This window comes from Giraffa tippelskirchi, chromosome X, assembly GCF_054371585.1.
Source record: "Giraffa tippelskirchi isolate mGirTip1 chromosome X, T2T-mGirTip1v1.2.pri, whole genome shotgun sequence".
Taxonomy (NCBI): Eukaryota; Metazoa; Chordata; class Mammalia; order Artiodactyla; family Giraffidae; genus Giraffa; species Giraffa tippelskirchi.
This window is the reverse complement of record NC_137289.1, coordinates 47,794,393-47,809,309: the sequence shown is the minus strand read 5'-3', so window position 1 is coordinate 47,809,309 and position 14,917 is coordinate 47,794,393. Positions and strand designations below refer to the sequence as shown.

Genomic DNA, 14,917 nt, shown 5'->3' with positions numbered 1-14,917 from the left:
ACTGGTCATAGCAAACACCCTCTTCCAACAACACAAGAGAGGATTCTACACATGGTCATCACCAGATGGTCAATACCGAAACCAGACTGATTATATTCTTTGCAGCCAAGGTAGAGAAGCTCTATCCAGTCAGCAAAAACAAGACCGGGAGCTGACTATGGATCAGATAATGAACTCTTCATTGCCAAGTTCAGACTTAAATTGAAGAAAGTAGGGAAAACCACTAGACCATTCGGGTATGACGTAAATCAAATCCCTTACGATTATACAGTGGAAGTGAGAAATAGACTTAAGGAACTAGATCTGATAGACAGAGTGCCCGATGAACTATGGACAGAGGTTCGTGACATCGTACAGGAGACAGGGATCAAGACCATCCCCAAGAAAAATAAATGCAAAAAAGCAAAATGGTTGCCTGAGGAGGCCTTACAAAGAGCTGAGAAAAGAAGAGAAGTGAAAAGCAAAGGAGAAAAGGAAAGATATACCCATTTGAATGCAGAGTTCCAAAGAATAGCAAGGAGAGATAAGAAAGTCTTCCTCAGCGATCAATGCAAAGACATAGAGGAAAACAATAGAATGGGAAAGACTACAGATCTCTTCAAGAAAATTAGAAATACCACGGAAAAATTTCATGCAAAGATGGGCTCAATAAAGGACAGAAATGGAATGGACCTAACAGAAGCAGAGGATATTAAGAAGAGGTGGCAAGAATACACTGAAGAACTATACAAAAAAGATCTTCAAGACCCAGATAATCATGATGGTGTGATCACTCACCTAGAGCCAGACATCCTGGAATGTGAAGTCAAGTGGGCCTTAGGAAGCATCACTATGAACAATGCTAGTGGAGGTGATAGAATTCCAGTTGAGCTATTTCAAATCCTGAAAGATGATGCTGTGAAAGTGCTGCACTCAATATGCCAGCAAATTTGGAAAACTCAGCAGTGGCCACAGGACTGGAAAAGGTCAGTTTTCATCCCAATTCCAAAGAAAGGCAATGCCAAAGAATGCTCAAACTACCACACAATTGCACTCATCTCACAGGATAGCAAAATAATGCTCAAAATTCTCCAAGCCAGGCTTCAACTATACGTGAACCATGAACTTCCAGATGTTCAATTTGGTTTTAGAAAAGGCAGAGGAACCAGAGATCAAATTGACAACGTCTGTTGGATCATTGAAAAAGTAAGAGAGTTCTGGAAAAACATCTACTTCTGCTTTATTGACTATGCCAAAGCCTTTGACTGTGTGGACCACAACAAACTGTGGAAAATTCTGAAAGAGATGGGAATACCAGACCACCTGACCTTCCTTCTGAGATATCTGTATGCAGGTCAGGAAGCAACAGTTAGAATTGGACATACAACAGACTGGGTCCAAATAGGAAAAGGAGTACGTCAAGCCTGTATTTTGTCACCCTGCTTATTTAACTTATATGCTAAGTACATCATGAGAAACGCTGGGCTGGATGAAACACAAGCTGGAATCAAGATTGCCAGGAGAAATATTAATAACCTCAGATATGCAGATGACACCACATTTATGGTAGAAAGCAAAGAAGAACAGAAGAGCCTCTTGATGAAAGTGAAAGAGGAGAGTGAAAATATTGGCTTAGAAATCAACATTCAGAAAACTAAGATTATGGCATCTGGTCCCATCACTTCATGGCAAATAGATGCGGAACCAGTGGAAACAGTACAGAGCCTATGCATATTCAAAAACATTACGTGTTTTCACTACTCTATTATTATTATCCATTTCACTAAACCCATCTTGGGCATTAGCTCTGTCAGAAAGCCTTCCTTGTCACTCTCAGCCCATGCCTACTGACATTATTTGTGATTCTCTCTCTTTCCTGTATTTCCTCTGTACTTAATTCATGCTTTGATTCAAATTCCGCTCCATCACTTGTTGTCTGTGTGATCCTGAGCAAGTCACTTAACTTCTCTGAACCTAGGTTTCCTCATCTGTAAAATGAGAATAATAATAGCTTCAAAGTATCCATCACTTAGGATTATTGCATATATGAAAGAAGACAATGCATGAAGCAGCTCTTAGCATAGTGCTCAGTACTTAGTAGAGGCTGAATAAATGTTTGTCAAGGTTATTTTGAGTTGCACATGGCATTGTGAGAAATGAAGAGATTGTGCCTTCTCAAGGTAAGATTGTGATGCTCTTATCTCAAGAGGTAGTTGGGAAGAGCAGATGGTTTTATGTATCAGTTCCTGGTTGTGATATCATTACTGAATTTCTAAACTTCACCTCTACCTACCCTGCACTTCATTCCATATTCTCTGATTGTGCCCACTAACTCCCACCTGCTTCCTCAGCACATACCATACTGTTGCAAGCTTCCTGCTCAGTCTGTTTCCTCTGTCCCAAATCCCCTTTCCCACATTCTTCCCTGGCTATTGACTGCCCTTTCTTTATGATTCAGTTTTCAGCGTCACCTGTTCCAGAAGGACTTCCCTGAGCCTCCATTGAGGTGGGTACCACATGTCTGCTTACTCCGTCACAGTGCTTACGATATTATCATAGAAATTTTTTGTTCAGGGATCAATGTCCCCAATGAGATGGTGACTTTTTTCCTTTTTATCCCCCACTGCACCGTGTGGCTTGTGGGATCATAGTTCCCCAACCAGGGATTGAACCCAGGCCCCTCGGTAGTGAAGGCACTTGTGACATAGTATGTGCTCAATGAGTATTTGCACTAAAACAGAGGAGACCCAGCTGTACCGGAACCGGCTTCAGATTATTGGTCAAATGTCAAAAAGTTGCCAAAAGCAAGTTACCTTTCCAGAAACTGCAGCATGGAAAACATGAGAGCATTCTTCTAGTGGCAGGAAAGATGGTTCATTTGACCTATGACTCATGAAAAACGCATTCAACAAAGCTGGCCTTTTCTGCCATTCAAAGCCTGGAGAATGCTGCCATCTAGTGGTGGATCTCAGAGCTGCTGGAACATGAGCTTTGTAGTTCTCAATGGGGGTGCGAAGGCTGCACCTACACAGAGCACGATGGATGGCCCGTTTCTCTGAATAAAGCCGATATGTGACATGCATTTTCACCTGATATAGCTTGTTAATTGAGAAAAATAAAGGTTTGAGTGTCTCAGTAGTCACCAAGTCCTATAAAGGTGGCTGGCTGCTGATAGGGTAGGGATTTAGGAGTCCAGATGGAACCTCTTTGGTTCCATTGCCGTATTCTGTGTCAGATAACGTATGTTATTTTTTCAAATGGACAGTATGGTTGGCACAGAGCTACTCTCGAGCCTTATACAATCTGATTGGATACAAGAAGCAATTAAGGAATAAGATACCATTCAACTCGACTCAGATCAGTTGACTGGATATGTGAGTGTCAAGCAAACATGTTCTTGTGGTTTAGTCGCTAAGTTGTGTCCAATTCTTTTGTGACCCCATGGACTGGAGCCCATCAGGCTCATCTGTCCATGGGATTTCCCAGGCAAGAATACTGAAGTGGGTTGCCATTTCCTTCTCCAGGGGATCTTCCCGACCCAGGGACGGAACCTGTGGCTCTTGCATCTCCTGCATTGGCAGGTGGACTCTTTATCATTGAGCCATGAGGGAAGCCTCCAAGCAAACATACCCAGATGTATAGAAGAGTATTTGCCATCCTCCTGAGGCTCTCTGTACTTTTTCTAGGAACCCTCAAAGAATTTTGGAATATATTGCCCTTAGAATCTTTCTGAGTCCTTTCTAACACTAATGAGAAGCATGACAGATAATCTACCACATACCCAGCAACTGAATGCACACTGCATTTGAAGTCAAACAGATTTGGGTTCCGATTGCAGCTCTGTCACTTGCCAGCTGTGTGACTTTGGTCAATTACTTTACTTCTCTGTGTCTCCATTTCTTCATTTGCAAAACAAAAGTGCAAATAAGCCTTACCTCATTTGGTTTTTGTGAGGATTAAGTGAGATACACATACAAAGAATTTCAAACAGCTTTGGGCACTTCAGTAAGTGGTTGCCTTTTTAGCAAATAATTTGCTATCCTGAAAACAATGACTCAAGGAAACAAGGAAAGTCATGGACAATGTAATGTATCTAATATACACACAATTTTATGTATTTCTGCGTGTGTGTCAGAGAGAGAGACACAGAGGGAAACACATAGAGACAGACAGACAGAAAGGACTAACTGTGGTGTTAAGGAGAAATAAAAGGAAAATGTTGTAAGTAATCCATCTGTAAAGGTTCGGGCCGCACCACATTAGAAGATCTAAGGAAACAGGCAGAAACATGCACCTTTGTGTAGAAACCCCATAGGTGCAAATTATGCTACAAATACAGACCCTTACAGGGCATTGCATTAGTGACTCTGTTACCATGAGCAGCATTGCTGTCAGCAGCTTGATCTTCAAAAATGGTAAACAACTCTTGGGAAAGTTCTGAACAAAACAAAATTCAATTTTCTTTCCATTTACGCAGTAGTTGTATTCCTGGAAATTTCAAGCAAATACTCAAACCATGCAAAAAATCTTTAATGTGTAAAGCAGAGTTATGTTCTAGGAACAGATCATTATAAATAGATTTTTTTTCATCTACATGAATAACTGGGTAGGGGGAGGTGGCATTCAAAAGTTAGGCAGAATCCAGGGCATTCTTCACTATGTGGGACTGTCCAGCAATGTTGGGGACATCCAGCCTCTGTCCACGAGATGCTAGTATGTGGAACCAACCTCTACACACTCACATGCACGCAGAGCATGGAATTCAAGAATCCCTTGACACAAAGTTTCAAGGTAGAACCTGAGTCAGAGCCCTGCTACTCATTACAGGGCAAGACTAGAAGACAGGAATCCAGGGATGGAGACTCAGTGTTGGATGGGAAATGGAAAAGGGTCTCATTAGCTGTAGAGTCAATTGAGTCATGTGTCTGGGTGAAGCATGCAGGGGGAGAGGGTAGAGTGTGGCCTTGAGGGGGATGGGATGGTGGGAAGGCATTTATCTAAACACTGAAGATTAAAGAAAGGCTGAGAGTCATGGAAAGGTTGGCAGCCAGGGTCAGAGCCCAAGCCAAACTTAAAATTCTAGAAAGGCAGCAAATCAGGAGGCATGAAGACAGACAATAATCAGAGTTGAAATAGCAGGCAGAACAAGGGAAGGAGGTCTGAGCATAGGCTGATTGCCTTCCATCCAATCAGTTAAAAGCACAGACATGTAGTCAGAAGGACCTGGGTTCAAATCCTGACCCTGCTACTCATTGTGTGCTTTGGGAAAGTTTCTTCAGGTCTCAGTACCTCACATTCCCTCCTCAGTAAAGTGAGCACAGTGATCAGTGTCTGCCTGCTCCCCCCATGATGCATGCGCCATGGATGCCTGCTGTTATAACTACCCTCCCTGCCCACTTGCTCTTCCTTCTGTACTTGCATCTCAGTGAGTGGCAACACCATTCACCTGTCCAGTCACTCAGGCCAGAAGATGATCCTTGAAGGAGCCTCTACTTCCTCATGCCTCACAATCCTGCTGATTTTTCCTTGGAAATTCCTCTTGTATCTGCTGCCTCTCCTTCTTCCCTGTGCGTGCTAAGTCGCTTCAGTCCTATCTGACTCTTTTGTGACCCTATGGACTGTATCCTGCCAGGCTCCTCTGTCCACGGGGATTCTCCAGGCAAGAATACTGGAGTGGGTTGCCGTTTCCTTCTCCAGGGGATCCTCCCGACCCAGGGATAGAACTTGTGTCTCCTGAGGCTCCTCTTTGCAGGCGGATTCTTTACCGCTGATCTGACTGTAAAGTGAAAATACCTCCTGTCATATTAATAAGCAAGAAATGTCACAGGCATCAGTGATTTCGGCCTCCAAATGTGAATGAGGGTTCCCAAAACTCCGATCCACCGGATGCTGCCACACCCCACAGTGATGGCTGAGGACCTGGGGGAATGCAAGAAGCAAGATGAACAAGGAAATAGGATTGGCCCCAGAAGGCTGAGGTGCATATGAAAGGAATGAATTCAGTGAGCTCAGAGGCTTGCATCTTCCCATACACGGAATGCTAAATTCCTTAACTTGATACCTGATCTTTGATGTTCAGACTGCCTGCTCCCTTTGTCACAAACTTGTGTATAGCCTGACTTCCCCTCCTGCAAACTCCTCTGAGCAGTTTTGTCAGAGCTACTGAGATGTTGTCTCCCAGGCTCAGAGTCCTAAACATTCCCACCAAATAAAATAACTCTCTACTTTCAGGTTGTGACTGTATTTTTTAGTCGACAGTTTTACTGCCAGGAAAATAATGGCCAGATATGTTCCCCACTTCAGCCTATCACCACCACTCACCTGTGTTTGGATCCCATCCTGGGAGCTTGGCTACACCTGGTGGAAGGGAGGGACTACCAGTTCTCCTGGAACTCAGCTTGGACAAAGTCTTGGTGGGGATGCTAAGTCGCCTCAGTCGTGTCCGACTCTGTGTGACCCCATAGACGGCAGCCCACCAGGCTCCTCTGTCCCTGGGATTCTCCAGGCAAGAACACTGGAGTGGGTTGCCATTTCCTTCTCCAATGCATGCTTGCATGCTAAGTCGCTTCAGTCGTGTCTGACTCTGTGCGACCCCATGGACGGCAGCTCACCAGGCTCCCCCGTCCCTGGGATTCTCCAGGCAAGAACACTGGAGTGGGTTGCCATTTGCTTCTCCAATTATTCAGAATGGTTGGGAATAAATAAAACGCAAGGGGCCGCTGTGGACTAGAACTTAAAAGGGGAGCCAAGGGTATTGTCAGAAGAGTGGGGCAGGATAGTGAACAAGCCCTCAGAATGTGGAGCCAGCTTCTTGGGTCTGAATTCTGATTCTGTCTCTTCCTAGATGTTGAATCTCAGGTGATTTATTTTACCTCTCTGTGCCTCAGTTTCCTCATCTCTAAAATGGAAATTAAAACATTACTTCTGTCAGAGAGTTGTGGTAAAGATAAAATGATTTATTATATGTAAAGGGCAAAGAAAGGTACCTGGCACACAGTCATCATGAAAAGTATTCGTTAAAATATTTAAAAATTCTGGGGACTTCTCTGGTGGTCCAGTAGATAAGACTCTGTCTGCCAATGCAGGAGACGTGGTTCGATCCCTGGTCTGGGAAGATTCTACTAGCCACAGAGCAACTAAGCTTGTGCACTACAACTACTGAGCCCGCACACCTAGAGCCTATGATCTGCAACAAGGGAGGAAACTATAATGAAAAGCACACACACTGCAATAAAGAGTGGCCCCTGCTTGCTGCAACTAGAGAAAGCACACACGTAGCAAAGGAAACCCAGCACTACCAACATTCAAATTATAGGGGTCCCAGAAGAAGAGAAAAAGGAAGGGTATGAGAAAATTTTTGAAGAGATTATAGAGATCTCTCTCTTCCTTCAGACTTTGAACATACGGTTCATGTGGGGTTTGATGCAGTCACTGGGGAACTAACTGTAAGTAAGCTTCTTATTTTGTTTCATAAGGCATGAAACATTTTTTTCTTTGTGAAAATAGGTTTCAAAGAAGAACTGCCATGTCCCAAATGTCAGACTTACTGTCATTGGTGATTTCAAGGAAAACGGACTTTGCCTAGACTATCACAGATGGAACTAGAGAGTGGCAAGAGAATTGGCAAAATTATCTTGTTCATCATGGCAAAAATGTCTAATTGTGGTTAGCCTTCAGCTTAATTCAGTTCAGTTCAGTCGCTCAGTCATGTCCAACTCTTTGCGAACCCATGGATTGCAGCACATCAGGCCTCCCTGTCCATCACCAACTTCCGAGGTTTACTCAAACTCATGTCCATCCAGTCGGTGATGCCATTCAACCATCTCATTCTCTGTCGTCCCCTTCTCCTCCGGCCTTCAATCTTTCCCAGCATCAGAGTCTTTTCTAATGAGTCAATTCTTCACATCAGGTGGCCAAAGGATTGGAGTTTCAGCTTCAACATCAGTCCTTCCAATGAATATTCAGGACTGATTTCCTTTAGGATGGACTGGTTGGATCTCCTTGCAGTCCAACGGACTCTCAAGAGTTTTCTCCAACACCACAGTTGAAAAGCATCAATTCTTTGGCTTTCTTTATAGTCCAACTCTCACATCCATACATGACTACTAGAAAAACCATAGCCTTGACTAGATGGGCCTTTGTTGGCAAAGTAATGTCTCTGCTTTTTAATATGCTGCCTCGGTTGGTCATAACTTTCCTTCCAAGGAGCAAGCATCTTTCAATTTCATGGCTGCAGTCACCATCTGCAGTGACTTTGGAGCCCCCCAGAATGAAGTCTGCCACTGTTTCCACTGTTTTCCCACCTATTTGCCATGAAGTGATGAGACCAGATGCCATGATCTTGGTTTTCTGAATATTGAACTTTAAGCCAACTTTTTCACTCTCCTCTTACCATGGCACAGGGAATGTAGTCAAGATAAGACTCAACTTGAGATTGTTCTTTCAGTTCAGTTCAGTTCAGTCGCTCAGTCGTGTCCGACTCTTTGCGACCCCATGAATCGCAGCACGCCAGGCCTCCCTGTCCATCACCAACTCCTGGAGTTTACCCAAACCCATGTTCATCGAGTCAGTGATGCCATCCAACCATCTCATCCTCTGTCGTCCCCTTCTCTTCCTGCCCCCAATCCTTCCCAGCATTAGGGTCTTTTCCAATGAGTCAACTCTTCGCATGAGGTGGCCAAAGTATTGGAGCTTCAGCTTGAACATCAGTCTTTCCAATGAACACCCAGGATTGATCTCCTTTAGGATGGACTGGTTGGATCTCCTTGCAGTCCAAGGGACTCTCAAGAGTCTTCTCCATCACCACAGTTCAAAAGCACCAATTATTTGGCGCTCAGCTTTCTTCACCGTCCAACTCTCACATCCATACATGACCACTGGAAAAACCATAGCCTTGACTAGATGGACTTTTGTTGGCAAAGTAATGTCTCTGCTTTTAAATATGCTATCTAGGTTGGTCATAACCTTCCTTCCAAGGAGTGTCTTTTAATTTCATGGCTGCAATCACCATCTGCAGTGATTTTGGAGCCCAAAAAAATAAAGTCTGACACTGTTTCCACTGTTTCCCCATCTATTTCCCATGAAGTGATGGGACCAGATGCCATGATCTCAGTTTTCTGAATGTTGAGCTTTAAGCCAACTTTTTCTCTCTCCTCTTTCACTTTCATCAAGAGGCTCTTTAGTTCTTCTTCACTTTCTGCCATAATGGTGGTGTCATCTGCATATGTGAGGTTATTGATATTTCTCCTGGCAATCTTGATTCCAGCTTGTGTTTCTTCCAGCCCAGCGTTTCTCATGACGTACTCTGCATATAAGTTAAATAAGCAGGGTGACAATATATAGCCTTGACGTACTCCTTTTCCTATTTGGAACCAGTCTGTTGTTCCATCTCCAGTTCTAACTGTTGCTTCCTGACCTGCATACAGGTTTCTTAAGAGACAAGTCAGATGATCTGGTATTCCCATCTCTTTAAGAATTTTCCATAGTTTATTGTGATCCACACAGTCAAAGGCTCTGGCATAGTCAATAAAGCAGAAATAAATGTTTTTCTGAAACTTTCTTGTTTTTTCAAGGATCCAGCGGATGTTGGCAATTTGATCTCTGGTTCCTCTGCCTTTTCTAAAACCAGCTTGAACATCTGGAAGTTCACGGTCACATGTTGCTGAAGCCTGGCTTGAAGAATTTGAGCATTACTTTACTAGCGTGTGAGATGAGTGCAATTGTGTGGTAGTTTGAGCATTCTTTGGCATTGCCTTTCTTTGAGATTGGAATGAAAACTGACCTTTTCCAGTCCTGTGGCCACTGCTGAGTTTTCCAGATTTGCTGGCATATCGAGTGCAGCACTTTCACAGCATCATCTTTCAGGATTTGAAATAGCTCAACTGGAATTCCATCACCTCCACTAGCTTTCTTCATAGTAATGCTTTCTAATGCCCACTTGACTTCACATTCCAGGATGTCTGGCTCTAGGTGAGTGATCACACCATGGTGACTATCTGGGTCGTGAGGATCTTTTTTGTACAATTCTTCTGTGTATTCTTGCCACCTCTTCTTAATATCCTCTGCTTCTGTTAGGTCCATACCACTTCTGTCCTTTATTGTGTCCATTTTTGCATGAAATGTTCCCTTGGTATCTCTAATTTTCTTGAAGATATCTCTAGTCTTCCCCATCCTGTTGTTTTCCTCTATTTCTTTGCAATGATCGCTGAGGAAGGTCTTCTCATCTCTCCTTGCTATTCTTTGGAACTCTGCATTCAGATGGGAATATCTTTCCTTTTCTCATTTGCTTTTTGCTTCTCTTCTTTTCCCAGCTATTTGTAAGGCCTCCTCAGACAGCCATTTTGCTTTTTTGCATTTCTCCCTGTCTCCTGTACAATGTCACGAACCTCTGTCCATAGTTCATCAGGCACTCTTGTCTATCATATCTAGTCCCTTAAATCTATTTCTCACTTCCACTGTATAATCATAAAGGATTTGATTTAGGTCATACCTGAATGGTCTAGTGGTTTTCCCTACTTTCTTCAATTTAAGTCTGAGTTTGGCAATAAGGAGTTCATGATCTGAGCCCTCAAGATCATGGCATCTGGTCCCATCACTCCATGGGAAATAGATGGGGAAACAGTGGAAACAGTGTCAGACTTTACTTTTTCGGGCTCCAGAATCACTGCTGATGGTGACTGCAGCCATGAAATTAAAAGACACTTACTACTTGGAAGGAAGGTTATGGCCAACCTAGATAGCATGTTTAAAAGCAGAGACATTACTTTGCCAACAAAAGTCCGTCTAGTCAAGACTATGGTTTTTCCAGTGGTCATGTATGGATGTGAGAGTTGGACGGTGAAGAAAGCTGAGCGCCGTAGAATTGATGCTTTTGAACTGTGGTGTTGGAGAAGACTCTTGAGAGTTTCTTGGACTGCAAGGAGATCCAATCAATCCATCCTAAAAGAGATCAATCCTGGGTGTTCATTGGAAGGTCTGATGTTGAAGCTGAAGCTCCAATACTTTGGCCACCTCATGCGAAGGGTTGACTCATTGGAAAAGACCCTAATGCTGGGTAGGATTGGGGGCTGGAGGAGAAGGGGACGACAGAGGATGAGATGGTTGGATGGCATCACCGACTCGATGAACATGGGTTTGGGTAGACTCCGGGAGTTGGTGATGGACAGAGAGGCCTGGCGTGCTGCAATTCATGGGGTCGCAGAGAGTCGGACACGACTGAGCGACTGAACTGAACTGAACTGATCTGAGCCCACAGTCAGCTCCCAGGCTTGTTTTTGCTGAGTGTATAGAGCTTCTCCATCTTTGGCTGCAAAGAATATAATCAATCTGATTTCGGTGTTGACCATGTGGTGACATCCATGTGTAGAGTCTTCTCTTGTGTTGTTGGAAGAGGGTGTTTGCTATGACCAGTGCATTCTCTGGCGAAACTCTGTTAGCCTTTGCCCTGCTTCAGCAAACAAAGGAATAAATGTAGACAAAATAATAACAGGTTTTTAAAAATTAAAATTAAAAAAAGAAGGAAAAAAAGAAAAGAAAACTGCACAGAACTGCAAAAGGCCAATGTAGACCAGAGGCTTATAACAGCAATAAAAAGTGTGATTGAATAAAAAAAAAAACACTCAAAAGCTCAATTAGATTTCATAGTGCTCACAAAATCGACAACTACAACAGTGGAGAAAAATGGGAAAAAAACAGAAAAGAAAAAAAAAAGATTCAAAAGAAACTACAGAACAAGTCAAAAGGTAAGAATAATGAATGTCTTTCTTGAGTCACTGCTGTCGGTGTCCTTTCCTGCGCTGGGAGTCACAGTCCACCTCACCTCCCTAGGTTGCCCTCCAACAGTGTTGGTCTCTGGGCCTGCCATGAGGGCAGCTTAGACTCTAATCTGGTCCTACCCCTGTGTCTGCTTGCTTCCAATGTCCACAGATCTCAAAACTAGCACGTTTTCTTTTGTGGGCGCTCTCAATGTCCTTTTGTATATTCCATAGACATGAAATCTGCCTAATGGATTGTGTGGATTTAATCTGCAGCTTGTACAGCTGGTGGGATGGTTTGGGGTCTTCCTTAGTGACACTGCCCCTGGGTTTCAACTGTGGTTTTATTTCCATCTCTGCAGACAGGACATCCACTGGGCTTTGCCCCTGAGGCTGCCCTGGAGGACTTGGGTTTGCCCCAGTGAGGGGCAGGTATGGAGGTGGTGTGGCTGCTTGGGTCGCAGGGGTTCTGCCAGCACCAGGTACTCAGGGGAGTCAACAGCTAGGGCAGCAGGAAATATAGTGCTCTAGAAGGCTATGGGGAACCAATATCGGCCAATATACTCTAGTATTCTTGCCTGGAGAACCCAGCTGACAGAGAAACCTGGCAGGCCACAGTCCACGGGGTCTCAAAGAGTTGGACACAACCAAAGTGACACCACGTGCATAGATATAGAGCCTGTGGAAGCTCTGACCCAGTGAGGGTTGAGCATGAAGGTGACGCAGCTGCTTGGGTCACGGGGACCCTGATGGCACCAAATGTGCAGGGACACCCTCAGCCGCAGGAGTTATGGCCCTATCAGAGGTTTGTTTGTTTTGGGTTTTTTTTTTTTTTGAGCCTCTGGTAGCTAGCAATTAGAAGGCCTCTTTGGCTAGTCTTTCTCTGTAGCTCCCCCAGTTCAGGCTCTTAGAGGGTTCCCTCGCCTGGGATCCTCACCTGTTGTTCCACAGGTCAGGCACATAGAGGGCCCCACTCCCGCCCCCACTGGGGTCCTACTCTGTGGATCAGCACGTCAGGCACTTAAAAGGGCACCGTGGGTGAGATACTATTCAGTAGTTCCGTGGGTGATGGGCCAGCCTCGCTACTGTTCAGCTGAACAACAGGAACTCTCATTCATTGTTAGTGGGGATGCAAAATGGTACAGTCATTTTGGAAGCAATGTCTCACATAACTAAACACTGTCATACCCTATGATCCAGCAATTTTGCTCCTAGATAGTTCACCAAATGATGTGAAAGCTAATGCCCACACAAAAACATGCACATGAACTTTTTTAAAATTTTACTTATTTTTTTGATTTATTTTAAATTAGTTTTTTATCTATTTTTAACTTTACAATATTGTATTTGTTTTGCCATACATTGACATGAATCCACCATGGGTGTACATGCTTTCCCCTTCCAGAACCCCCCTCCCACTTCCCTCCGCATCCCATCCCTCCGGGTCATCCCGGTGCACCAGCCCCGAAGACCCTGTATCTTGCATCAAACCTGGACTGGCAATTCGTTTCACATATGGTAATTTACATGCTTCAGTGCCATTGTCCCATATCATCCCACCCTCACCCTCTCCCATAGAGTCCATAATACTGTTCTATTTATGTGTGTCTCTTTTGATGTCTCACATACAGGGTTATCTTTACCAATTAACTAAATACCATTATATATGAGTTAGTATACTGTATTGGTGTTTTTCTTTCTGGCTTATTTCCCTCTGTATAATAGGCTCCAGTTTCATCCACCTCATTAGAACTGATTCGAATATATTCTTTTTAATGGCTGCGTAATATTCCATTGTGTATATGTACCACAGCTTCCTTATCCATTCGTCTGCTGATGGGCATAACAGCTTAATTCATACTCCCTCTCACACACACAGACACACATACAAATTGGAGGCAGCCAAAATGTCCTTTACCAGCTGAATGGATAAACAAACTATGGTACATCAGTATAATAGAATATTATTCAAGAATAAAAAGAAATGGGCTATCAAATCACAAAAATAAATGGATGAAACCTTAATGAATGTTATTAAGTATAATAAACTAGTCTGGAAAAGGTTATAACTGTGAAAGTGAAAGTTGCTCAGTTGTGTCCGACTCTTTGGGACCTCATGGACCGTACAGTCCATGGAATTCTCTAGGCCAGAATACTGGAGTGGGTAGCCTTTCCCTTCTCCAGGGGATCTTCCCAACCCAGGGATCGAACGCAGGTCTCCCAGTCTGGAAAAGCTTATACACTGCATGATATACCAATCCTACGACATTCTGCAAAAGGTAAGACGGTAGCGCAAATAAAAAATATCAGAGGCTTTTTTCCTTTTGCTGCAGAGCACTTTTATTAGTTTGGATGCAGTTTGTCAACACTCAACTACTCCTCTTCTTCTTCGATGGGCAAATCCACTCCTTAGGGGTCTTCGTCGTCCCATATCTCATATATCATAATGTTATGCTCTGCGTCAGGAAGAACCTCGATATTGGGGTGTTGGCGGTTACCACCGGTTGCCGCAGTGAGTTTCAGATTCCGCACAATGAACACAAGGTTCACAAGTTTCGTCTCAAGCTGGGTTAAGGCACCGCACATCGTGTCTTTGCAGGGGTAAGCCTTTCTCTTCTTTCTTCCTGAACAGCGCACATGGCTATGGGGAGTGCATACGTTACTATCGTCACCGCCTCCTCCAAAACACAGGATCACCATCAACACGAGGAAGAGTAACAGACAGTACTTGATCCCGAACCAGCCTGGGGCCTGCTCTGATTGATTCTGCCCAATTCGAACTCGGACGTGTCTTCCACTGGGCACCATCCCCGGGAATTCTACGGTTTCATCTCTCAGAGCATAAAACACATAGGCAAAGACAAACGAGGCAAACGTAGGCCAAAAAAAGAGCCATATTACAGACCGCATCGTGAGCTGAGATGAAGTGGCTCCCTTGGTGCGCTGGTCTGCTGTGGCACCTGGAGACTGAGGACCCGGCAGGGCTGGGCCCTTGGTGACGTCACAGAGGGCCCCGCCCCCACCAGACCCCATGTGGCCATGGTGATGACTTCAGCGCAGAGGGTAAGGAGGCCTGCAGGGGTCAACTGGGAGTAGGGCTTAAAGGGACCTGGTGACGTTTCCAGTGCGCAATTGAAAAAGAGGCGAGGAGTGACAGAATGCCATCTCCATGCCAGTGTATTCTT

The 14,917-nt window shown here is 44.2% G+C and overlaps 1 protein-coding gene across 1 annotated transcript; it reads right to left on the bottom strand.

Moving 5' to 3' along the window:
• Nucleotides 1-14,141: 14,141 nt before the first annotated feature.
• On the bottom strand, nucleotides 14,142-14,642 carry LOC145535644 (protein FAM209-like). Its single transcript, XM_081564040.1, has one exon. It carries the CDS (start codon nucleotides 14,640-14,642, stop codon nucleotides 14,142-14,144), a length of 501 nt encoding a protein of 166 aa, XP_081420166.1.
• Nucleotides 14,643-14,917: the final 275 nt, after the last annotated feature.